This window comes from Lithobates pipiens, unplaced genomic scaffold, assembly GCF_037356315.1.
Source record: "Lithobates pipiens isolate NorthernLeopardFrog02 unplaced genomic scaffold, aLitPip1_a1.2 Scaffold_13, whole genome shotgun sequence".
NCBI lineage: Eukaryota > Metazoa > Chordata > Amphibia > Anura > Ranidae > Lithobates > Lithobates pipiens.
In genome coordinates, this window is record NW_027507718.1 from 436,608,763 (window position 1) to 436,635,043 (window position 26,281).

The following is a 26,281-nucleotide window of genomic DNA, read 5'->3' on the forward strand; positions in this document are numbered from 1 at the left end:
TGGATTAGACAGGTTATTTCTCAGGCCTATAGTGTAAAGGGGAAGATTCCTCCTTTTCAAGTGAAAGCGCACTCAACGAGGGCTGTAAGTGCTTCTTGGGCAGTGCATCACCAGGCCTCCCTGGCTCAGATCTGTAAGGCTGCAACTTGGTCATCAGTCCACACATTCACCAGATTCTATCAGGTGGATGTCAGAGGGCAAGAGGATATCGCCTTCGGGCGCTGTGTACTGCAGGCTGCAGTTTCGGTCCTCCGGTCCCTATAATTATGATCTGTGTCTCCCTCCCCTCAATCTGAGCATTGCTTTGGGACATCCCACTATGTAATGAAGCTCCTGTGTCCCGTGATGTATGATCAAGAAAATTGGATTTTTAGCTTACCTGTAAAATCCTTTTCTTGAGAGTACATCACGGGACACAGGGCTCCCGCCCCTCTTGGGTTTTACGTGGTTTCTTATTGCTTTGCTACAAAACTGAGGTGCCTCCCATATGGGAGGGGTTATATAGGGGAGGAATTCTCCTTAATTGGTGTTAACCAGTGTCCAATCACCAGAGGTGCCTATATAACCCACTATGTAATGAAGCTACTGTGTCCCGTGATGTACTCTCAAGAAAAGAATTTTACAGGTAAGCTGTATATAAAAATCCCATTATATTTTCCTCTATGTTGATGTTTAAAAGGGAAAACTGTTCTGTGCAAGGGACAGAACTTATTCAGCTGAAATAGATAGGTCAGGAGGGACCACTGAGAAATATGTGCCATTGCCCCTAGCAACCATGACAGGTGCAACAAGGTTGTCCTTGGAGACCTCCCAGGAGCTCATGGTGTCTAAGCTTGAGGTTTCCCAGGATGACTGTGTAGCCACCCCGACGGGGGAGAGAGTGCCTTATAAAGTAAAAAGTGATGTAATAAATATCCCACAGGCTCAAGCTGGTAATGAGCTGGGGCAGCCTGTAAAAGTCAGGAATGATGATGAGGAATGCATTTCTTACAATGTTGATGATGGTTTTCAATGAGGCAGGATGTTCTCTAGGGGGTAGCTTAAGGGTAGCCACCCTATTGCATCACATCGCAGAAATCCACAGGTGCAGAGCTCTGCTGATTCCCAGCTGACTTTTAAAAGTTCCTTGGTGTGGGCCTTTTTCGACACGTGTGCAGCAGATTGCACTGTTGCTGTTTGCAACCTATGTCTGAAGTGGATCAAGCGTGGCCAGAACAGCAGCTGCTTGGACACCACATGCTTGACCTGCCATGCAGTCAGTTGGCAACAGCACTTGACCCACATCAAAGAAAAAGGCGGACTTCTTGCTCCTCATCTGGGATCTCCAACCATACTATACCTCCAGTCCTCTCAAAAACTTGCACTGAGAGGAATGAAGGTATAACAATAGGTGTCCCAAGTACTTCCTGCCAATCAGTACACCACCGATTGATTTTAGCAGGCAAATTTCCCTACCCCAGTGGCTGAAATTTGGTCCCAGCCATCCACATGCTCAGCGTCTAAATGCTATCCGATCAGGTCCGCCTGTCAGTTTTTCAGGTGGACCTGATCGAACCCTCCAGTCTCTTCTATAGGCCGGCGAATGTCAGTGGACACATGGGTGCTGACACCTGTCCCATCCGAACCCATCCTGTCTGCCAAAAACAGACAGATGGTGTTCCTATTCCCCATCCATCTGGTGGATAGGATGGTATTGGATGAAAACAGGCAGGCGGTCTGTTTCCATCTGATTGCCCCATAGAGGAGAGCGAGACTTTGTCCGTGTCCACCCAGCATAGCGGAAAGGACACTGACCTGACATCAGCCTGCAGATACAAAAAGTATGTGCCTTGAAAACGTATTAATTCCCCTTGAAATTTTCCACAATTTGTTATGTTACAACCAAAAACGTGAATGTATTTTATTAGGATTTCATGTGATAGACCAACACAAAGTGGTACAGAATTGTGAAATGGAAGGAAAATAACTGTTTTTGAATTTTTTTTACAAATAAACATCTGAAAAGTGTGGCGTGCGTTTGTATTCAGCCCCCTTTACTTTGATACCCCCAACTAAAATCTAGTAGAACCAATTGCCTTCAGAAGTTACCTAAATAGTAAATAGAGTCCACCTGTGTGTAATTTAACCACTTGCCGACCAGCCGCCATCATTGTATGGCGGCAGGTCGGCTCGTTCCCGCGAATGGCCGAAATTGTACGCTGGCTCAGGAACTCTAGTTTGTGGGCACGCGTGTCCACTGGCTAACAGGGGAGCCAATCAGTGGGTGGGGCGGACTCTATGTCCGCCGGCCATCCGTGACTGTTTCCCTCAGTAACAGAACAGGGATCTGCCTGTGTAAACAAGGCAAATCTCTGTTCTGGCAGGAGAGATCACACAGATCCTGTCTTTCTGCTATGGATCTGTGCGTTTCCCCAGGCAGCCCATCCCCCATACATTTAGAACACACCTGCAGAGAACACATTTAACCCCTTGATCGCTCCTGATGTTAACACCTTCCCTGCCAGTGTCATTATTACAATAACAGTGCATATGTTTAGCAATGATTTCTGTAATTATTTCACTGGTTCCTCAAAAAAGTGTCAAAAATGTCAGTTAGTTGTCTGATCTGTCTGCTGCAATGTTGCAGTCCTGCTAAAAATTGCAGATCACTGCCATTACTAGTAAAAACAAATAATAAAAATGGCATAAATCTATCCCACATTCTGTAGACGCTATAACGTTTGCACAAATCAAACAATATGCACTTATTGTGATTCTCCCCCCCCCCCCAAAAAAAAAAAATATGTAGAATATATATCAGCCTAAACTGAGGAAGAAATCTCTTTTATATTTTTTGGGGGATATTTATGTAGCACTGACCCCCTAAGGAGCGGCTGGTTTTCTTGGGCTTACCGTTTACCTTCTCCGCCTTGTAACTCGTTGTTCTTGTCTAGGGGTTCCCGAGGTTGATATTACAATAACTGCAGAGACAGACACCTTTAGGAATTTTTATCTGCTTAAAACGTTGAACAGAAACAGAGTCTCTCAGTTGGGAATAGAGGGTATAGGTATAGAAGCTCAGGCACTTTGGAAACTGCTGACACTTAATTAATGTCTCTCTCTAGGTAATCCAGGGAATAGCCACTCGCAACTGGATATTTAGACTGTTGGATGAATCCTGGTTTATGGACTTAGCAGCCGACAAATGACTTGAACTTAGCAAAGTCTCTGCCACAGACTTGGTTGCAAACTTTAGATGAACACAAAGTCTCTCACAGGAACTTAGTTGTAACCGAAGGATGAAAATAGGAACTTTCTTACAGTACCGGTATCATGCAGCCAGTCCAGCGATACCGTAAGAAATGTGGATTCAATTAGTGTCCATACAGCTCAGCAACTAGGCTCTTACCGAGCAGCCAGCCTCGTGCGTGGCCCTCTTCTGAAGAGTCCCCCCCTGGTTGCGTGATGAGTTGCTAGGCCTCTCCAAAACCGGAGATGGCACCGGACCACTTTAGAATCCTCCTTCCAGTTACTTTACCTCGGACTAGCCAGTTCCGAGACTCAGAAACGGATGGATCCGCACCCCAGGCCATGAGGGCTCCTGGGGGCTGGTCAAGAGGACCAGGGCCATGGAGTCAGAACATACTTGGGAACCCAGAACCACGTGACTTCAGCATCTTAAGTACCCTCTCCCAGAATACACAGCGAGACAACGCACCCACTGATTGGTACCCAATGCGTCCAACCAGACTGTGTTCCAATGCCTGTCAAAGGTTCTACTGTACCTACACCTATCACCAGGCAGAACATTAGTACAGCCCAGCCAAACTGATGCCAAAACCACAATTTAGAGCAATTAACCCCAAGACTCAACTATAGCCTTGGGAAAAAACTAAATTTACAGACAGCGCGTACTCTTCAGGAGTACCGGCGCTACATTTATTATAGCAAAAAGTTAAAAATATTGCTTTTTTTTTTTTTAAATTGTCGCTCTTTTTTTGTTTAAAAACAAAAAATGCAGAGGTGATCAAATACCACAAAAAGTGGGAATAAAAGTTATGGCCTCTTGAGCCGCCTTAGGGAAAGAGAGCCTTGACTGATGGGGGCATGGCCAGGTGCAGGACAAGGTGGAGTGGTTACCAAGGATTGGTTGACCCATGGGGGATGGGCTGGGCCTGAGCTCAGGAAAGTATTGCCCCAGGGAATTCTGGGTCTTTTGAGGAACGTGGCTGGAAGAGCTTTTCTTATGGTATGTCACAGCTTGCTGCGGTTTCTCGACCTTGTCAGCATAAAAGTAGCTGTAATTGGCTATGCACTTGATGAAAATTGGAAGTACTGCACTTATGGTAAGGACAGGCCCCCTTTTGGAATTGCATGCTCACAGTACAACTGTGACTGGCATCGGTTTAAAAGTGTTCACATGTTGTGTTGGATTTTAAAAACAGCTGTGACCTAATGCTTGTAAGTGCACTCATTTAATGGGGAGAGGGGGCAATGGTGATGGTTTCTATTCATTTTTTGTTACATTTACTTTGTACCTGGGCCCATTGCGCCTCAGCAGTCAAGGACGTCCATTTTGTTTGGGTACAGTGTCACATGACTGCGCAATTGTCAGTTAAAATGACGCAGTGGCAAATCGCAAAAAATGGCCTGGTCATTAAGGGGGAAAATCTTCCAGTCCTTAACCACTTCCAGACCAGCCGCAGCAGTTTTACTGTGGCAGGTTGGCTCGGCTGGGCAAATCGACATTGCCTTATGTCGCTTTTGGCCACTAGGGGCACGCTCCCAGAGCCAATGCGAGTGCCCAGTGGGTGCTATGACCGACAAGCACTTGCGATCGCTTGTGACAGAGCGAGAACCGGGATCTGTGTGTGTAAACACACAAATCCTGGTTCTTTCAGGGGAGTAGAGACACATCGTGTGTTCATACTAACTATGAACACTGATCTCTCTCTCCTTCTAGACAGTCCCATCCCCCCTACAGTTAGAACACAGTGAGGGAACACAGTTAACCCCTTGATCGCCCCCTAGTGTTAATCTCTTCCCTGCCAGTGACATTTATACAGTAATCAGTGCATTTTTTTAGCACTGATAGCTGTATAATTGTCAATGGTCCCAAATTTTTTTCAAAAGTGTTCAATTTGTAGAAATAATAAATAAATAAAAATCCCATAAATCTATCCCCTATTTTGTAGATGCTATAACTTTTGTGCAAACCAATCAATATATGCTTATTGCGATTTTTTTTTTTTTTACCAAAAATATGTAGAAGAATACATATCAGCCTAAACTGAGGAAAAAAAATATTTTTTTTTTTTTAAAAATCGTGGGATATTTATTATAGCAAAAAGTAAACTTGTCGCTCTTTTGTGTATAGCACAAAAAAGAAAAACCGCAGCGGTGATCAAATGCCAGCAAAAAAAAGCTCTATTTGTGGAAAAAAAAAAGGACGTAAATTTGGTTTGGGTATAGCGTTGCATGACAGTGCAATTGTCAGTTAAAGTGACGCAATGCCTTATTTAAAAAAATGGCCTGATCATTAAGCAGCCAAATCTTCTGGGGCTAAAGTGGTTAAAGTGATTTGAAAGCTTTGTTTTATTTTTTTTGTTTTTTTAACCACTTCAGCCCGGACCATTTTGCTGGTCAAAGACCAGACCACTTTTTGCGATTCGGCACTGCGTCGCTTTAACTGCATGCGACATGGCTCCCAAACAAAATTGACGTCCTTTTTTTCCCACAAATAGAGCTTTCTTTTGGTGGTATTTGATCACCCCTGCGGTTTTTATTTTTTGCGCTATAAACAAAAATAAAGCGACAATTTTGAAAAAAACGCATTATTTTTTACTTTTTGTTATAATAAATTTCCCCCAAAAATATATAAAAAAAACATTTTTTTCCCTCAGTTTAGGCCGATACGTATTCTTCTACATATTTTTGGTAAAAATACATCGCAATAAACGATTGATTGGTTTGCGCAAAAGTTATAGCGTTTACAAAATAGGGGATAGTTTTATGGCATTTTTATTAATAATTTTATTTTTTACTAGTATGGCAGTGATCAGCTATTTTTATTGTGACTGCGACATTATGGCGGACACATCGGACATTTTTGACACATTTTTGGGACCATTGTCATTTATACAGCAATCACTACTATATAAATGCAGTGATTCCTGTCTAAATGACACTGGCAGTTAAGGGGTTAACCAGTGGGTGGCAGTGAAAGGGGTTAATTGTTCCTAGGGGTGTGTTACTAACTGTTGGGGGCTGGGCTTTCATTTGGTGAACACTGATCTCTGCTCCAATCACATGGAGATCAGCGTCACTAGTTGCTAGGCACAACGGTGAGATGCCGTTTACAACGGCATCTCTCCGTTCAGCCTCCCCGTGAGACGATTGCGGGTATGCCCGCGGTGATCGAGTCCGCGGGTCCCGTGACCGGACTCACGGGGGTCCCGACCATTGCCGGGTGGCATTAGAGATTGGACGTACCTATACACCAATATGCCTGCCCGTGCCATTCTGCCGACGTACATCGGCGTGCGCTGGTCGGGAACATATTATACTTACCTCCTCTGTGCAAGGGTTTTGCAAAGAGTGGCCCCAAATCCTAATTTTTTGGGTCCCCCTGGGGCGCTTCCTGGCTCCATCTGCTCTCGAGTGCTCCCACGGAAAGACGCTTTCCTTGGGGGCACTCATGCGGGCACGCTCCCGAGTCCTGCTGCTGCGTCAATCAACACAGACAGCAGAACTTGGTCTCCGGCTTCTGTGTCACTGGATTTATGTGACAGCAGTGGGAGCCAATGGCTCCTGCTGCTATTTATCTATCCAATGAGGACCAGAGACAGTGATTGGAGCTGCTGTACTCGTCCCCATCGCTGGAACGATCAGGCTCAGGTAAGAAAAAGGGGGGGGGGGGGTGCATATTCATTAAAGTAAAAAACCATGAGGGTTTACAACACCTTTAATCACAGTTGAAATACAGCTGCTCTGTGAAGCCCTTAAAGGTTTGTAAGAGAACCTAATTGAACAAACAGCATAATGAAGGCCAAGGAACATACCAGACAGGTCAGAGATAAAGTTGTGGAGAAGTTTAAAGCAGGGTTAGGTTATTAAAAAATATCTCAGAGTATGGCACAACTGCAAACCTACCAAGACATGGCCCATCATCTAAACTAACAGGCCAGGCAAAGAGGGTATTAATCAGAGAAGCAGCCAAGAGGCCCATGGTAACTCTAGAGGAGCTGCAGAGATCCACAGCTCAGGTGGAATAATCTGGCCACACAACAACTATTAGTCGTGCACTCCACAAATCTGGCCTTTATGGAAGAGTGGCAAAAAAGCCATTCTTGAAAGAAAGCCATAAGAAGTCCCATTTGCAGTTTGCGAGAAGCCATGTGGGGGACACAGCAAACATCTTGAAGAAGGTGCTCTGGTCAGATGAGACCAAAATTGAACTTTTTGGCCTAAAAGCAAAACGCTATGTGTGGCGGAAAACCAACACTGGTGGTGACAGCATCATGTTGTGGGGATGCTTTTCTTCAGCAGGGACAGGGAAGCTGGTCAGAGTTGATGTGAAGTCAAATATGAGCATCCTTGGAAGAAAACATGTTAGAGTTGGCAAAATACTTGAGACTGGGGGGGGGTTTCACCTTTCAGTAGGAAAATGACCCTAAACAGACAAAGCTTCAATGGAATGGTTTAGAACTTTAAATCAAAGCATATTCATGTGTTAGAATGGCCCAGTCAAAGTCCAGACCTAAATCCGATTGAGAATCTGTGGCAAGACTTAAAAATTGCTGTTCACAGGCACTCTCCATTCAATCTGACAGAGCTTGAGCTATTTCATAAAGAAGAATGGGCAAAAATGTCACCCTCTAGATGTGCAAAGCTGGTGGAGACATCCCCAAAAGACTTGCAGCTGTAATTGCAGTGAAAGATGGTTCTACAAAGTATTGACTCAGGGGAGCTGAATATAAATGCACACTATACTTTTCAGAGATAAATTTGCAAACAATTTTGAAAACCATTTATCATTTTCACAATTCACAATTACATGGCACTTTGTGTGGGTCTATCGCATAAAATCCCAATAAAATACATTTACGTTTTTGGTTGTAAATGACAAAATGTGGAAAATTTCAAGGGATATGAATACTTTTTCAAGGCACTGTAAGACCTAGACACAGGATTAAAGGCTTTGTCCCACCCCTGACACTTTGAAGTCTTCAAGCTCCAGACCCCTATCCAGGCTTACAAAACCCAGAGAAAACCAAATACCCAGCTTTCTCCTCTCAGTACAGACACTCCTAAGGCCCACACTCTGCATTATTGTGAATCCTGTGTTCCTTTGTTCCGTGTTTCTTTGGCAGAGCCTTATATATTGTGACATTATGAAAGGCGAAGTGATTGATGGACGTTATGTTTCACCTCGTATGTGTTCATTTGTAGAGAACCAAGGTGAAATCCGATCTGGGTTTTACCAGCCACCTTGGCAGGGTGGGTTCCAGAATAGATTTTGCGGTCTACTTGTGTCCACCAACAGGTGCTAGAAATTAAGCAGGACTAGAGCAAAGGCTTGCTCTTGGCCTGGGACTGACCAAGAACCCAGAGAGAGTTGCTTATGTGAAGACTGCTTTGAAAGAGAAAAGGCTTGCATTATTAGGAGTTAGGAACCTGCAAATGTTCAGTTAGTGCCTGGATGACAATTTTTTTTCTGTTTTTGTTGGTGTTATTTTTATGTAAACTTTTAAATAAAACTGGCTACAAGTCAGATTTTAAGAAACCGGCCTTTTGGACTACCTTTTGTCCCAGGGAAGGTGATCCCCTTTGAACTAACCCCTGACAATACATATACTGTATATATACATATTTTGACTGCAGATACACCCAAGAAGTGGTCTTCCACTAATTGCAGCATAACGTTTTCTGATTCTCCTGAATGATAATGGTACTATGAAAGCACTTACTTTAATAATGCCATTTCATTGTGCAATACTTCTTGACATTAGACCTTGAACATCAGCATATGGAGTTAATGTGTTTGTCCAGCTAAAACTTTTTTTTTTATAGAGTGGGGATGGATTAGAAAATCTGCCTATTTTTTACAGCTATCGTGGGCTCAATTACAAAGATTTACCTATTTACCTGTTCTAGACACCACAGCACCATGGTGATTGGGAAAGGGCAATGAGAACAGGGTGGTTTCATGATGTTTTACACTTCCATTTATGTTTTTGGATAATTCAAATCTGCCTTGATTACACTGATTGGGTTACCCTTGTAGGTATCAATGCTTTTCCCAACAATCATTTGAAATGATTAAGCCATTTGGGTATATTATAAACATCTTCAGCATCACTACTACTAGCTATGCGGACCTTGTTTATTACCTGAATCCACCTTCCTTGAGGTGGATCTTTTGGTGGGATGGAGTCCAGTGGCTGGGTGGTCCTGAAAAGCATATTATTTGGGATAAGTGAAGTGGCACAACCTCACGGGGATTAACAGTTTAAAGACAAAATTGCTCTATCCTCTGAGAAGTGGATAGGAGACAAACTTTAAGGCTTTGTGTCTGACTACTAAACAAAATTTAGCTGATCTCTAGTCATATAGGGGTTAACCAGTGTTGTTTTAATTCTATGTTGGAAGTATTAAGTGCCAGTAAAATGTTGTTGGCAGAGGAGAGAGTGGTTGTTGAGTGTATTACAGGTATGGAAATAACATGCATGTGCCCAATTATTCCATGAGCTAACCAATGTGAATATTCTTTTTAGCTGCCTGGAGAGCATACTAAAATACCAGGACACGAGAACAAAAGGGTGAACCACTCCAGGTGGTGCACTGAAGAAAATACCCTCCTCAAAGTGGGTGCAGGCTCAGCACGAGAAATATTGAAGAAATGGATTCTGGACAGCCATACTCCGATAAAAGCCTTTTGTCCTGCTTCTGTTGTCACATGAACGTTGACTATTCATTACAATAAAGGCTTTTATCAGATTGCAGCTGTCCAGAATCCATTTCTTCATTACTAAAATAGGATTTATAAAGTTATTTTAAGAATAATCTATTTTGCAATGCTATCAATATGAGAACATTGTAGCTACCCCCTCAACAGAATGTATAACAAGATTGTTATATTATAACTAAAAACCAAAACTTTTTTCCATTTTGCATGGGTAGGGATTGGTTAGCACCACTGTCACTGTTCTGCCATATGTGTCCTTTTGTGGAGATTTATTTTTCCTTCCTTACCAGTAGACAATAGGAAGTAAGAAGAAAACTCTCCAAAGTGAGGGAAATGCCCTCCTGGACTGTTGGCACTGGATCTCTTGTCCCCGTTGGAAGATATTTCTCCTCGATTCCTGTTCAATTGACAACTTTTTTTGGACAGTTCTTACCAGAACAAACAAAAAAAGGAGATTGAATAAAATACTGAGAGCGTTTATACAATTTTTCGCAAATCTTAAAAAAAAATTGGGATTTACATACACTGTAAGTAAACTGGTCATCTTGCTTTTGTTACTTTGTGTTACTGGAGAGTTTGAGCATAAACTTAGAAATCCCTTTGATGTTGTCTGTACTGTTGTTTGGCCACCTTAATTTCACAGTGTCCCTTCAGAGAAATGCAAGTCTAATACCCAGTGTTTGAAATTCTATCTTATAATAACCTTTGGTATGACCTGTGTGGATATATTAAGATAAGGAAATACTTTGAAAAACAATGTAAATCTCCTGGCATAGATTATGAATATCACAGAGGGCATAAAGACATAGTTAAATAAGGTTAAAAAAAATACATAGGTCCATACAGTGCACCTTATGTGTGTGTACATGTACTGTATGTGTGTAATTATTATTTTTTACAATTCTTATAGCCCTGTATATTTTGCATCCTGAGGAAGACATCTAACTTCCTGGGAGAGGCAGTTCCACATATTTGTTGCTCTAACAGAAAGAACCTTTTTTCACAATCAAAGATTTAACCTCCTTCCTTCTAACCTCAAATCACAGCCGTGTGCCCTGTTTAGGGACCTTAGAGTAAACACTTTATTACAGTTACTGAAGTCACCTCTGATAAATTTGTACATTGTAATCATTCCCTCTTAAAGAGAAGCTTCAGTCTCCCCCAAAAATGAAAAGTCAGCAGCTACAAATACTGTAGCTGCTGATTTTTTAATAAAAGGACACTTACCTGGTAAGTGTCCAATATAAAACACATTCACTGTATGATCAAAAGTCCCAATAATGTGAAAATTCCACCGTTGTGCAACTTTGGGTGATAATTCATACAAGCATTCAAATTTCATGATATCCAGTGACTTCAGTGACCTCCATCTCTGGCTGGAATGCCTGCCCTTTAAATGTTGACCCCACTACAGAGTCCCAAACGCCTGATAGTATGTCTCTCAGAATGCCATGGGATAAATCTTCCTCTTGTACAGTAGTCCCTGGAACACGCTGAGCTCCTCTTGGGAGCTCAATCAATTATGTATGGCCATAGAATAACAAAGGGAAACCATAGTGCTCTCTGTTTTGAATATTTATTAAAACTACACACAGGGATTAAAATACACACATAAATACAGTATCTCACAAAAGCGAGTACACCATTTACATTTTTGTAAATATTTTATTATATCCTTTCATGTGCAAACACTGAAGAAATCACACTTTCCTAGAAAGTAAAGTAGTGAGTGTACAGCTTGTATAACAGTGTAAATTTGCTTTCCCCTTAAAATAACTCAACACACAGCCATTAATGTCTAAACCGCTAGCAACAAAAATGAGTACACCCCTAAGTGAAAAGGTCCAAATTGGGCCCAAAGTGTCAATATTTTGTGTAGCCACCATTATTTTCAAGCACTGCCTTAACCCTCTTGGGCATGGAGTTCACCAGAGCTTCACAGCTTCCACTGCTCCATGACGACATCATGGAGCTGGTGGATGTGAGAGACCTTGTGCTCCTCCATCTTCAGTTTGAGGATGCCCCACAGATGTGCAATAGGGTTTAGGTCTGGGAACATGCTTGGCCAGTCCATCATCTTTACTCTCAGCTTCTTTATCAAGTTAGTGGTCCTCTTGGAGGTGTGTTTGGGGTCGTTATCATGTTGGAATACTGCCCAGTGACCAGTATAAGAGAGTGAGAGCGATAACACCAAATTTAACACACCTGCTCCCCAATCACACCTGAGACCTTGTAACAATAACAAGGTCACATGACACCGGGGAGGGAAAATGGCTAATTTTGCCCAATTTGGACATTTTCACGCAGGGGTGTACTCACTTTTGTTGCCAACGGTTTAGACATTAATGGCTGTGTTGAGTTATTTTGAGAGGACAGCAAATTTACACTGTTCTACAAGCTGTACACACACTACTTTACATTGTAGCAAAGTGTCATTTCTTCAGTGTTGTCACATGAAAAGATAGGTGTACTCACTTTTGGTCTCTGACCTGCTGAAGCTCAACAGAGAGCTTAACGTGTACAGGTGAGAGGTGCCGTTTATTCGTTGTTTTTTATCAATGTACAGAGTTTATAAAATGCATGTTTTTCACATATTTGTGAGTATTTAAAAAAAAAAAAAAGGCACTTAGAAAAAATAAATAAAATGACAACGTAAATGAGATTATATTTACAAACCGTGAAGATGCACTTTAAGTCTAGGGGAGTTGAAAAGGCTGCAACACTCAACTTACCCCCCAATATGGCCAGCTCAATCGCTCTCGATCTCGGTCCGTCTCTGTCAACACGTACAATGCAGGGCTGTTAACTCTGTATTGTATTTGGTAGGGGGCGAGAGTGTGAATGCAGTCAGTCAGAGCGTCTTTGAGAAGAGGCTCCAGGGACTAGTTTCAATGCTGGAGGGACTATTCTGAATAAACAAACACATTTTGTTTTGTTGTGCCCAGAGTTGGGCTTTAATTGGTTACAAATGCACAATGTTATGTATGAAGTGAATAGGTATATATGGTTAGAATAAATGTTTAACATTATTATTAGTCTCAATATGTAAAAATGGATATTGTGAAAGATTTGCTGAACTAATAAAAATGATATTATCAAAAAACAAATGCATTATGGAGGGGTTGGTATGACTCCCTGAGGGCAGGGACTGATGTGAATGTATAGTATGTAACATGCTGCATAAATTGTCTGTGCTATAAAAATGCCTGAAATAAAATAAAATGATAAAATAGTACTGAAGTCCATGTACACAAGTTTAGGCTGTAGTAAGCAGATCACAGAGCACAAGACCTAAACCCAAAATGTTATATCACAAATCCTGTAGTGGTTCTGCATCAAGGGTGTCAACACTGTGAAGACTCTAGTCAATGGTCACTGCACTACTTTCTCAGCTCAAGGTCACCCGACCTTAAACTAGATTGTAGTTTGTTTGCCTATTACTGCTGTTAGGTAGGTATATGGACATCTCATGCCCCATAAGGTTTGCTTTCACTCTGACATCACTTCCTATTCTCTTGTTCCCTTTTTTTTGTTGCCTGAAGGCTACATCAGAGGATCAGCATAATAGTCAGAAATTAGGACTTTTAGAAGACAGTTAGAAATGGAATCCTACATATTTATTGCCCAAAAGGTTTTCTTTAAGCTGTTTTTTAGATGTGTAATATTCATGGTAATTAAATAAAACACCTCTATCAACATTTTAACAAAATGGTATTTATTGTTTGATATGGTTCTTGGCAAGCTTTATTTACATGGAACATCACTGAGTGTAAAGCATGCCACATGGTTCATGTTTAGATGTATATTATACTATTAATGATGTCGATTTTTATTTATTTGTTGGTGTTCAAAATCAAATGTATTAAGGCAGTACAGTGCAGTAACCTATAGCAACCAATCATAATTTACATATCACTCATCTGCTGTAAACATGAATATTATTGGTTACTATAGGTATGGCCAATTCATCGTTGCCTTTTTCATAATCTCATTGAATAATCTTGTGTTTTTTAAACACACTGTAATATAAACCCTATTGTGGTAAACTGTAAACTGCATAGCTTATGACTTAATTCCAAGAAAAAAATGTAAATTCCGATAATACAGACTGTGGGAGTGATTATGTGACGGTGGCAAACAGGAAGATTTGAAGAAGAGGCATAACTTTCAGGGTTGAAATGTCAGCAAGTACAGCCTAAAGGGAAAAAAAGGAAAAAAAAAAAACAATATTAAATCATAGATGAGGTATTTATAACAAAAGCTTTTTAACCCAGATTACATTCATTATTGATGTCAGTGCTGCTGGAGCTGGATGGTGCACCGAGTGGTACTAATGTTTAGGGCAGTATGCGCCCTGGTACCAATGTTCTGGGTGCATACCGGACAAAGACGGTTTATGCTCTGGGCATTTGCCCTTGAGTGCATACTGCCCTAAACATTAGTACCACTCCACCACCAGTACCAACCAGCTGCATACGGTTTCAGCCTCTTATACTCTTTGACAGACAGCACATGTTTTTGTGTAAGCAGAAGGCAGAGGGGCATCTGCCTTCTGCTTACACAAAGACATGTGCAGTGTGCATGACGACTTATCTGCTTCTACTCTATAGATATTGAAATAGGTTGTACCAATGCTGAATTATTTTGGAAGAAAGCAAATTGCTCTCTCGCCCCCCCTCTTTTCCTGCGGCCTGCCAGGTTGCGTGCTTGGATAAGGGTCTGGTATGGATTTTGAAGGGGATCCCCATGCCTTTTTTGGGGCGCGGGGTTCCCCTTAATATCCATGCCAGACCTGAAGGGCCTGGTATGGATTTTGAGGGGGACCCCCACGCCATTTTTTTTTTTTTTGGCACAGGGTTCCCCTTAATATCCATACCAGACCTGAAGGGCCTGGTATGCTCTTGGAGGGGAACCAATGCCGTTTTTTTTTTATTAAAGTCGCCTGGCCTGGGGGGCGACTTAAAGTCGTGTTGTAAGTCGCCGCAAGTTGCGATGTGATTCACACTCAAGTCGTGTCCAAGTTGTCTGCCAAAGTCGCGCTGGAAGTCGTGTTGCCCCTGTGTGAATAGACTTAATGATACAGCGCTTGCTATTATGAATTGCGCCGGCATATTATGTGTTGCGCTTATGTGTGCGCTGGTTCATACACTCAAAATTTATCTGGCGCACAAATGGAGGTATAAACCGGCCCAGCGCATTCATCTTAGTAAATCAGCCCCATAGAATCATAGAATGATGGTCACATGTCAATACCCAATATAATTTTTTGCATTTTTACTATTATAGCATCATTGCACCAAACTAAAAAAATATGTAATAAATAATCATTATGGGCAGTCTAACGTTGTCATCATTAAGTGTGTGTGTGTGTTTGTAGAAAAAACCCCACTACATTTAGTTGACAGCCTTGGACAATGTACACTCATCACTGAGTTCCATGTGGCTGAAACACCTGACTGTCTGTCCCATAATGCTCTTGCATTCCTTTAAATGACCTACTTTGTAACAGACTCCGTAACACACAAGTATTTCAAAGCAGGCTATTTCACCCGCAGAAGGAAGTCTTATGCTGGCCTTTAGACGTGCATCAGATACAGATGGTATCATGAGTGTTTAACAGGTTTAAAATTTCAACTTGGGGCTAAAAATACAAGCACATTATGAATCCTTTGCCTACATCGTAAGCAATGTTCATCCAAGAGCTAATTCTCCAGTCTAGCAATGTGACTCATCAATGCATGCCTTATTAGTTTAACATTGTCTTTTAAGGAAAAACTAGCTGTTTAAGATTTCTAGAAACATCTAAATAACAGCAAGAAAAAAAAAACACACACAAAAGTGATAATTTAACTAGTTTTACATCTGCGTAAATGGAAGGGCTACTGATTTAGGGCTCGTGTACACAGAGAGTTTGCTGTGAAAATATGCTGTTGCATAAAAATCTCGACTTTTTCCCCAACTGGGGATGATGTGTTTTCCGAATGCAGAGATTCAATGTTCAGAGAATACGTCATACGCGTGTAAACATGGATGCAAAAGAACATTGGTGTTCACCCAAGTACAGCAACATACATAGTTACATAGTAGGGGAGGTTGAAAAAAAAAGACACAAGTCCATCAAGTCCAACCCATGTGTGTGATTATATGTCAGTATTACATTGTATATCCCTCTATGTTGCAGTCGTTCAGGTGCTTATCTAATAGTTTCTTGAAACTATTGATGCTCCCCGCTGAGACCAATGCCTGTGGAAGGGAATTCCACATCCTTTCCGCTCTTACAGTAAAGAACCCTCTATGTAGTTTAATGTTAAACCTATTTTCTTCTAATTTAAATGAGTGGCCACGAGTCTTGTTAAACTTCTTTCTGCAAAAAGTTTTATCCCTATTGTGGGGTCACCAGTACGGTATTTGTATATTGAAATCATATTCCTTCTCAAGCGTCTCTTCTCCAGAGAGCATAAGCTCAGTGCTCACAACCTTTCCTCATAACTAATATCCTCCAGACACTTTATTAGCTTTGTTGCCCTTCTTTGTACTCGCTCCATTTCCAGTACATTCTTCCTGAGGATTGGTGCCCAGAACTGGACAGCATACTCTAGGTGTGGCCGGACCAGAGTCTTGTAAAGCGGGAGAATTATTGTTTTATCTCTGGAGTTGATCCCCTTTTTTAATGCATTCCAATATTCTGTTTGCTTTGTTAGCAGCAGCCTGGCATTGCATGCCATTGCTGAGCCTATCATCTACTAGGACCCCCAGGTCCTTTTTATCCTAGATTCCCCCAGAGGTTCTCCCCCCCAGTGTATAGATTGCCTTCATATTTTTGCCACCCAAATGCATTATTTTACATTTTTCTACATTGAACCTCACTAGCCATGTAGTTTCCCACCCCATTAATTTGTTCAGATTTTTTGGAAGGTTTCCACATCCTGTGGAGAAGTTATTGCCCTGCTTAGCTTAATTTCGTCTGCAAATACAGAGATTGAACTGTTTACCCCATCCTCCAGGTCCTTTAATGAACAAATTAAATAGGAATGGTCCCAGCACAGAACCCTGGGGGACCCCACAACCTACACCTGACCATTCCGAGTACTCCCCATTTATCACCACCCTCTGAACTTGCCCTTGTAGCCAGTTTTTAATCCATGTACTCACCCTATGTTCTATGCCAACGGACCTTATTTTGTACAGTAAATGTTTATGGGGAACTGTGTCAAAAGCTTTTGCAAAATCCAGATACAGCGTCCACGGTCCTTCCTTTATCTAGATGACAACTCACCTCCTCACAGAAGGTTAATAGATTGATTTGGCAAGAACGATTCTTCATGAATCCATGCCGATTTCTGCTAATGATACCAAAATCTTGTATATTAGTCCCTTATCATCCCCTCCAAGAGTTTACATACTATTGATGTTAGACTAACTGGTCTGTAATTCCCAGGGATGTATTTTGGGCCCTTTTTAAATATTGGTGCTACATTGGCTTTTCTCCAATTAGCTGGTACAATCACAGTCAGTAGACAGTCAGTAAAAATTAGGAACAATCGTCTGGCAATTACTTGACTGAGTTCCCCAAGTACCCTCGGGTACAAGCCACCTGGTCCCGGTAATTTATTAATGTTAAGTTTCCCAAGTCTAATTTTAATTCTGTCCTCTGTTAACCATGGAGGTGCTTCCGGTGATGTGTCATGAGGATAATCACTGCAGTTTTGGTTACTGAAGCCCCCTTATTCCCTTGTGAAGACTGAGGAGAAGAAAAAATTCAATACCTTGGTCCCCATCTCCCCATCCTTTGTAATCAGATGTTCTTTCTCATTCTTTATGGGGCCAATATGGTCTGTCCTCCCTTTTTTACTGTTTACATACTTAAAGAATTTCTTGGGATTTCTTTTGCTCTCCTCCGCTATGTGTCTTTCATGTTCTATCTTAGCCTTCCTTATTGCACCCTTACATTTCTTGTTGCATTCTTTATAATGTCTGAATGCTGATGATGATCCCTCAACCTTGTATTTTTTAAAGGCCTTCTCCTTTGCTTTTATGTGCATTTTAACATTGGAGTTAAGCCATCCAGGACTTTTGTTCGCTCTTTTAAATTTATTACCCAATGGGATGCATTGGCTAATGCCCTTATTTAATATGCTCTTAAAGCAAAGCCATCTCTCCTCTGTGTTCTTTGTTCCTAAGATTGTCTCCCAATTTATGCCTTCTAGCAAGGCTCGTAGTTTAGGGAAGTTGGCTCTTTTGAAATTGAATGTCTTTGTATTCCCTTTATGTTTCCTATTTGTGTCATTTATACTGAAGCCAATTGACCTATGATCGTTGTTACCTAAATTGCCCCGTATTTCCACATCTGTGATCAAGTCTGCATTGTTGACCAACAAACCCCTCTAACTTTTTGGCCATCTTCATTCCCAGCTGATCTGCACCCTCCACAATTAGGTGCAGTCCATATCTTCTATAGTACCAGTTATCGACTGAGAGGTCGGCCCAGTCCTCCAGTAACCCAAACCCCTCCTTACTACACCAGCTCTTCAGCCACTTGTTTACTTCCCTAATCTCCCTCTGCCTTTCTGGTGTGGCTCGATGTACTGGTAGTATTCCTGAAAATACTACCTTAGAGGTCCTTTTTCTCAATTTAGCTCCCAAGTCCCTAAAGTCATTCTTTAGGACGCTCCATTTTCCTCTGACTTTGTCACTGGTGCCAACGAGCAACATGACAGCTGGGTCTTCCCCAGCCCTTCCCAGGAATCTGTCCACTAGATCCGTGAGGTGCCGAACCCGAGCGCCCAGCCTATTTTATCACAACATACTGCTCGGCGATTCAGGTCTTTGTTACAGATTGGCCCCTCTGTCCTTGTAAGAATTGAGTCCCCTACCACCAGAATCTGTCTTTCCCTTCCCTTCACTTTCCCCCCACTCTCACTGGAGGAGTTCTTTCCCTGGCAGCTAGGAGAGTCCCTCAGCTCCAGCAGTGCTGGTCCCTGACTGGTTTTACCAATGTAACTCAATGGAGCGTACTTATTTGGATGCTCCAGCCCTAGATCGGCCTTCCTGGCACTTCCCCCTCTACACTTCCTGTCACCCATCTACGTTTTGCTAGTGCCTGCACCTCTTTGTCTCCACCCGCCTCTCCACCTGCCGTGTACGTTCCTGGCTCTCTTTTAGTATGGAGGGACTTCTCAGTGCTGACAGTTGCTTCCCCAGATTCAGAACCTGGGCTTCCAGGGAAACAACGCGCTTACATTTTGATAATCAAGGAACACATACATACCGCAAGATGTACACAGAGTCGCCTGTCCACACCCGCCAGGCATCGCACCTATTACATTTAATGAGGATTGGAGAATATACCCTGTCCAAATTACCGAACAACTAGCTTCCTGACACTAATACTCAACAAGACAATACACAGGTACTCAGAAAGGTAAACAAGTCGCCCCCTGCATAAAGGTTCAGACTAACAAATGGGATGCTAAAGGCCTTTCGAAAGAATATTGACAAGGCCGAAATCTGACCTCTGTGTACTCAAAAGCCAATCTGATTTCCACAGCCGACCATAGAAAAGAGAGAATTCTCCCAATCATGTATTTCCAAGGATGCCATTTGCTGGCTTCACACCAAGCAATATAAGTCTTCCACACCTTATGATAAATATTTCTAGTGACAGCTTTTCTAGGGTAGACACTACTGGTCCCGAGATGCCATGGCCCTTCAGCACCCTGGCTTTAATAGCCATGCTGTCAAATTTGGAGACTGTAAATTGGGGTGGAATATAGGACAGGCAACCTGGAAGCCTCCATGGCCCGTCTATTGTCAGTCTCATAATCTACGGGAACCAGGAGCTTCTGGGCCAGGCTGGTGCCATCAGAATGACTGGAACCCCCTCTCTTAGAATCCTGCGCAACAAGTGTGGAAGGTGAGGGATTGGAGGGATAACATAAACCAGAGAGTACTGGCTCCATAGAACTACCAGTGCATCTGCTCCGATTGCCAGAGGAGCCCTTGTTCGGGACACAAATTGCTGTAGCTTGTTGTTGAACCTGGATGCCAATAGGTCAACCTCTGGCCATCCCCAACACTTGCACATTTCCTGGAACACCCCTGGATGTAGGGACTATTCCCCCTGGCAGATAGGCTGGCGGCTGAGATAATATGCCTTTCAGTTCTCTACCCCTGGGATACGGACTGCTGATGGAATCGGCACATGTTCTTCTGCCCAGGCTAGTATGTGGTTCACCTCCTTCAGGGCTGAACGACTCCTGGTACCGCCTTGGTGGTTTATATAGGCCACTGCAGTGGCATTTTCCAACTAAACCCCCGATAGGCAGTCCTGGAGCTCCACCATAGGAACATAGGGCTAGACACACTGCCCGTAATTCTAGGACGTTGCTGGGCACGATCCGTTCTGTCCTTGACCATTTTCCTTGAGCTGTGAGCCCTCCGAGGGTCGCTCCCCAGCCTGAGAGACTGGCATTTTGTAGTCAGTACTCTCCAAGTTACCGGGAGAAAGGATTTTCTCCTTCGTAGGTTCTGATCCTACAAACACCAGTTTAGGCTTAAGCATGCCCGAGGAGCTAAGCACATTGGATAATCCAGAGCGTGTCCTCTACTGTTCCAAGCCAACAAGATGTTTTGTTGTAAAGGCCTGGAATGGAACTGGGCATAGGGCATTGCCTCAAAGGCAGATACCATCCTCGCTAGAAGACTCATAGATGGGTTGTCTGGTTCCCCTGAACCTTCAGGGCACAGATCCTTACAGGTGGCAAGAATACTCTTGCTTGAACCGTATCTAGGACCAGACCTAAATACTTTAGACTTTGAGTTGGTTTCAAGGCTGACTTTTTGGTATTTATGATCCAGCCTAAGCTTTTCAAATACTGCACTGTGCATAGTATGCTATGTTCTAGAGCCTGTAATGAGTGATCTCTTAGCAAGAGGTCGTTCAGATACCCGAGCACCAGGATCCCTTTGGCCCTTAAAAGACCCAGTACTGGTGCTAGGACCTTTGTGAACACCAGGGGAGCTGTAGCAAGCCCGGAGGGTAGAGCCACTATCTGAAAATTACGTTCCTCTACTGCAAAACATAGGAACCTCTGATGAGGCTGAAAGATAGGTATGTGTAAATATGCGTCTTTTATATTGATGGAGGCTAGAAAGTCTCCCCTCTGCAGTGAGGCTACTACTGAGTGGACAGACTCCATCTGAAAGGAATGAATCAGTAGATACTTGTTCAGGGATCTTAGGTCCAAAATGGGCCTTGTGTCCCTGTTTGGTTTCTGAAACGTAGACAGGTTTGAGTAAAACCCTGTGCCCCTTTAGAATACAGGAACCTCTACAATCACTCCCTGATGGACTAGATGATGTAGTGTCTGAAGTAATGAGTTTCTTTTTGGAGGATCCAAGGTAACACAGGATCCTAAAAACCTCTGAGGGGGAAACCCCCCGCAACTCTAGCTTGTAACCACAAGATATAATTGAGGTGAACCACTCCTTCTGAATTATTGTTCTCCAAATGTCCGCAAAGTGCAGCAGCCTTCCCCCCACTCGATGGAGTGGGGATGTCCCCTCATGAGGAGGGCTCGGTGCTGGGTTTAGAAGAGTTTTGGACCCAGGGCTTCTTCTGGATCTGGCCCTGTGGCTTGCCCCTGCCCTGGACCTTGCGCCCTGTTGGCGGCAGAACTGCCTTGACGCTGAGACATTTGAGTAAGCAGGGCCTGAGGTTTTAAATGAGGGACGTCTGGTGCTTTTCTTCACAGGAAGTAGAGAACTCTTCCCTCCGGAAATCTTTTGGATATATTTGTCCAAATGATTACCAAATAAACGTTCCCCATGAAAATGGAAACCTGCCAATAACTTTTTACAAGGAAGCTCGGCTGACCAGTTCTTAAGCCACAAAAGTGTGCATATGTACAGACAAGAGAGCCAAATGAGAAACCTGCTGTATTGAATCCTTTAAGGCGTCAACAGCAAAATACAGCACTAGATAATAATCTGTCTTACTTTCAGGCAGATCATCCTCCTGGTTAGGTGTATCAGGCCACTTGACCCGATTCTTTAGGGACTGGCAGATACCAACTGCTGCAACAGCTGGCTGAATAGCTAAACTGGCCAAAGAAAAAGAAGCCTTTAATAATGACTCAGATTTCTTGTCAACAGGGTGTTTCAAGCCCTGTGCCTTATCTACCGGATAATTTAAGTTCTTGTTTAAGGAAGAGACTGCCGCATCTACGGCTGGCATGCTCCATTTTTAAACTAACTTTTCATCCATGGGATATAAAAGGGAAAACCTCTTAGGAGGAACAAAAATCCTGTCAGGATGTTCCCAATCAGCATACAATGCCTGTTCCGACAGGGGGTTGTAGGGGGAAGCCTGTGCGGCCTGAGGAGGCCTCAGGGATCCCAAAGAACCAGGGGGGCTCAGTCACCTCTGTAAGGTGCAACTTAAAGGCAGAATGAACCATTTCGAGCAGAGTCAGGATCAAAAGCCTCTGCGACTGCGAGGCAGACATCAACTGGATATCTTTTTCTGCAGATTGCAAGGAAGCAGACTCATCTGCCGGGCTCTCCACAGAATCCTGAGCTTTAAGCTCTTTCCCATCCTCAACCCATTCCTGCCCCAGACTAGGAGGCTGCAGGGAGGGGGATCTGTCATGCTTCTTGCCACCCTTCGGGATGGAGACAATCCTGTGTTCTAACCCAGCTAGGGCCGAGGACAGTTCATTCTTGGTGATAAAGGGTGAAGCAGCAGCATTGTCTGTAGGCACCATACCAGATAGGCGCAACGGCTCAGATTGCCTGGAAGCCTCTAGTCCTTCAGGGGATGCAACACTAGGGATAGAACTAGGTTTATTAGGAACTACTGACGACATAGGTGTGTCCTTCCCTGTAGTTTTAGTCCCACTCCTCTTTTTTGAATATATTTACCATCCACAAAAAAGAGAGTACTTGGGTGTACTCTCACCAAGCCCCTATGTAACAATCCTGCTAAGCACCTTTAGCCTGCCAAACAGCCAGCCACAAGCAAAAAAGGTACACTTTGTAAACACCCACAGCTAGCCCAAAACTCCCCCGTATGGTCACCGCACATAGGTATCCAGCCTCTAGCTAGTGTGACTGATTGTTACAATCACTGGGACACCCCACAATAATAAGTAAAGGGGTTTCACTTATCCGTCCAGGCGCAGGGCAGCTTAGAAACTAAGAGCCAAAACTTCAACCATCACGGCGGGTTCCTGTCAATTGAGGACCTTCAAGGACTGGGAACCCTTTTCATGTTTAGGGTCACTCCCTTGGACCTGTACAGCACCCCGCAGGAATGCCTTAGCTCTGTGGTGTCCAAGATTCCACTTTGCAGGGTCCAGTGCCCGGAGGCTGAATTACAGGCAAAACTTTGCAGGATCTTAAGTCTTCTTTGCGAGGCTCGGGTACCATTTTTCCAAGCATATAAAGCCTGTGTCAAATGGATCAAATCAGTCAATCCCTTGATTCATTTAAGAACCATTTGTGGAACTAGAGACCTGGAGCTCAGAGAGCTCAAACAAACTGTGCCAGCCACCTTGCAGTACTTCCTGTATGGGAGGGGTTATATAGGGAACACTTCCTGTCTAAAGACCTTTGATCTACCAGTGTCCAGTCACCTGGAGATAGAGTATAACCCAGCAGGTAATGAATATAAGCCTGACTCTGTGTCCCATGATGTATGAAAAAGAAACAGCATTTTTGCTTGTACATGATTGGATCATAGAAATCAGCAGAGATTACCCTCATTTAGATCTTCTCCTCAGATCTACAGCGAGTGCACTTGTAGTGCAAAGTGGATTTGCCTTTAGTATATAATCTCCTTTTCTACAATGTAAAGTAGTGAGTGTACAAATTGTATAACAGTGTAAATTTGCTCTGTCCCCTCAAAATAATTCAACACACAGCCATTAATGTCTAAAACGCTGGCAACAAAAGTGAGTTCAGCCCGAAGTGAAAATGGGCCCAAAGTGTCAACATTTTGTGTGGCCAATAATATTTTCCAGCACTGCCTTAACCCTTTTGGGCATGGAGTTCACCAGAGCTGCACAGGTTGTCACTGGAGTCCTCTTCCACTCCTCCATGACAGCATCATGGGGCTGGTGGATGTTAAAGATCATGCGCTCCTCCACCTTCCATTTGAGGATGCCCCACAGATGCTCAATAGGATTTAGGTCTGGGGACATGCTTGGTCAGTCTATCACCTTTACCCTCAGCTTCTTTAGCAAGACAGTGGTCATCTGGGAGGTGTGTTTGGGGTTTGTTATGTTGGAATACTGCCCTGCTGCCCAGTCTCTGAAGCTAGGGGATCATGCTCTGCTTCAGTATGTCACAGTACATGTTGGCATTCATGGTTCCCCCAATGAACTGTAGCTCCCCAGTGCCGGCAGCCCTCATGCAGCACCAGATCATGACACTCCCACCACCATGCTTGACTGTAGGCAAGACACATTTGTCTTTGTACTCCTCACCTGGTTGCCGCCACACAGTCTTGACACCATCAGAACCAAATACGTTTATCCTTGTCTCATCAGACCACGGGACATGGTTCAGGTAATTTATGTCCTTAGTCTGCTTGTCTTCAGCAAACTGCGGTCTTTCTTTTACATCATCTTTAGAAGAGGCTTCCTTCTAGGAAGACAGCCACACAGACCAATTTGATGGATGTAGTGTGCAGCATATGGTCTGAGCACTGACAGGCTGGCCCCCCCACCCCTTCAACCTCTGCTGCAATGCTGGCAGCACTCATATGTCTATTTTTCCAAAGTCAACCTCTGTATATGACGCTGAGCACGTGCACTCAACTTCTTTGGTCAACTATGGCGAGGCCTGTTCTGAGTGGAACCTGTCCTGTTAAACTGCTGTATGGTCCTGGCAACCGTGCTGCAGCTCAGTTTCAGGGTCTTGGCAATCTTCTTATAGCCTAGGCCATCTTTATGTAAAGCAACAATAATTTTTTTTAGATCCTCAGAGAGTTCTTTGCCATGAGGTGTCATGATGAACTTCCAGTGACACCTGGGACCTTGTAACACTAACGAATAACATGACCCTGGAGAGGGAAAATGGCTAATTGAGCCCAATATGGACATTTTCACTTAGGGGTGTACTCACCTTTGCTGCCAGTGGTTTAGACATTAATGGCTGTGTGTCAAGTTATTTTGAGCGGACAGAAAACTTATACAAGCTGTACACTCACTATTTTACATTGTAGGAAAATGTTGTCACATGAAAAGATATAATAAAATATTTACAAAAATGTGAGGGGTATACTCACTTTTGTGAGATACTGTATCTAACTGGTGAATGAAATGTGGCTATGTAACACATGACATGTTTTATTACTCTTACCTTTGCCTGTATAAAAATAAGGACAAATACTTTTAATTTACTTTTAATAGGAATATGACATGACAGGAAGTCTTTACAGTGAGATATGGGGTCAATAAGAAAAAAAAATATGATCTCTGTTTTCCAGCCGAGGTGGCACAGTTTTTTTGAATGCAGAGGCCGGGCGTGACTTTATAACATTGTGCCCGGACTCCGACGATCATAGAGACTCCGGGGACCATCTGGTCTGCCGGAATCTCTATGCTCAACATCGGGGGGCCAGCGAATCATTTCTCCAACTCGGCAATCGCAGCGGTGAGTCAATAGAATCACCGCAGGGCAGCAGGAGGGGGGGGGGGGTCCACTTCAATCATGGGCACTTAGACACCTTCCTGCCCAAGCCAATTTTCAGCTTTCAGCGATGTAGCAATTTGAATGACAATTTTGCGGTCATACAACATTGTACTCAAACAAATTTTTTTATCATTTTTTTTTCCCACAAATAGAGATTTCTTTTGGTGGTATTTGATCACCTCTGAGATTTTTATTTTTTGCACAACAAATAAAAAAAGACCAGAAATTTTGAAAAAAAAAAACAAGTTTCTTTGTTTCTGTTAAATTTTTTTGTAAATAAGTTCTTCAATGACGGGCACTGATATGGCACTGATGGGCACCGATAAGGTGGCACCAATGAGGTGGTACTGATGAGGTGGCACTAACGGGCAATGATAGGTGGCACTGGTATGCAGCACTGATGGGCACTCATAGGTGGCACTGATGGACACTCATAGGCAGCATTGATAGGTACTTATGGGTGGCACTGATAGGTGGCACAGCTGGACACTGATGGGTGGCACTGATGACACTGATGGGTGGCATTGCTGGGCATCACTGATTTTATTTTGTACACAATGGTGCCAGTCAGCGCCCATGTGTGGGCACTGATTGGCACAGATTGGGTACATTGGGCACATGTGGATGGCCATGGGTTAC

General features: G+C 43.2%; 1 protein-coding gene across 1 annotated transcript in view; it reads right to left on the reverse strand.

The window, feature by feature from the left end:
• Nucleotides 1-13,640: 13,640 nt before the first annotated feature.
• TBC1D19 (TBC1 domain family member 19) overlaps nucleotides 13,641-26,281 on the reverse strand; it is a 259,514-nt gene continuing 246,873 nt past the window's right edge. The window contains exon 21 of the mRNA XM_077477677.1: nucleotides 13,641-14,141. Within this exon, the coding sequence (XP_077333803.1) occupies nucleotides 14,067-14,141 (75 nt within the window). The 3' untranslated portion in view covers nucleotides 13,641-14,066. The remainder of the gene's footprint in view (nucleotides 14,142-26,281) is intronic.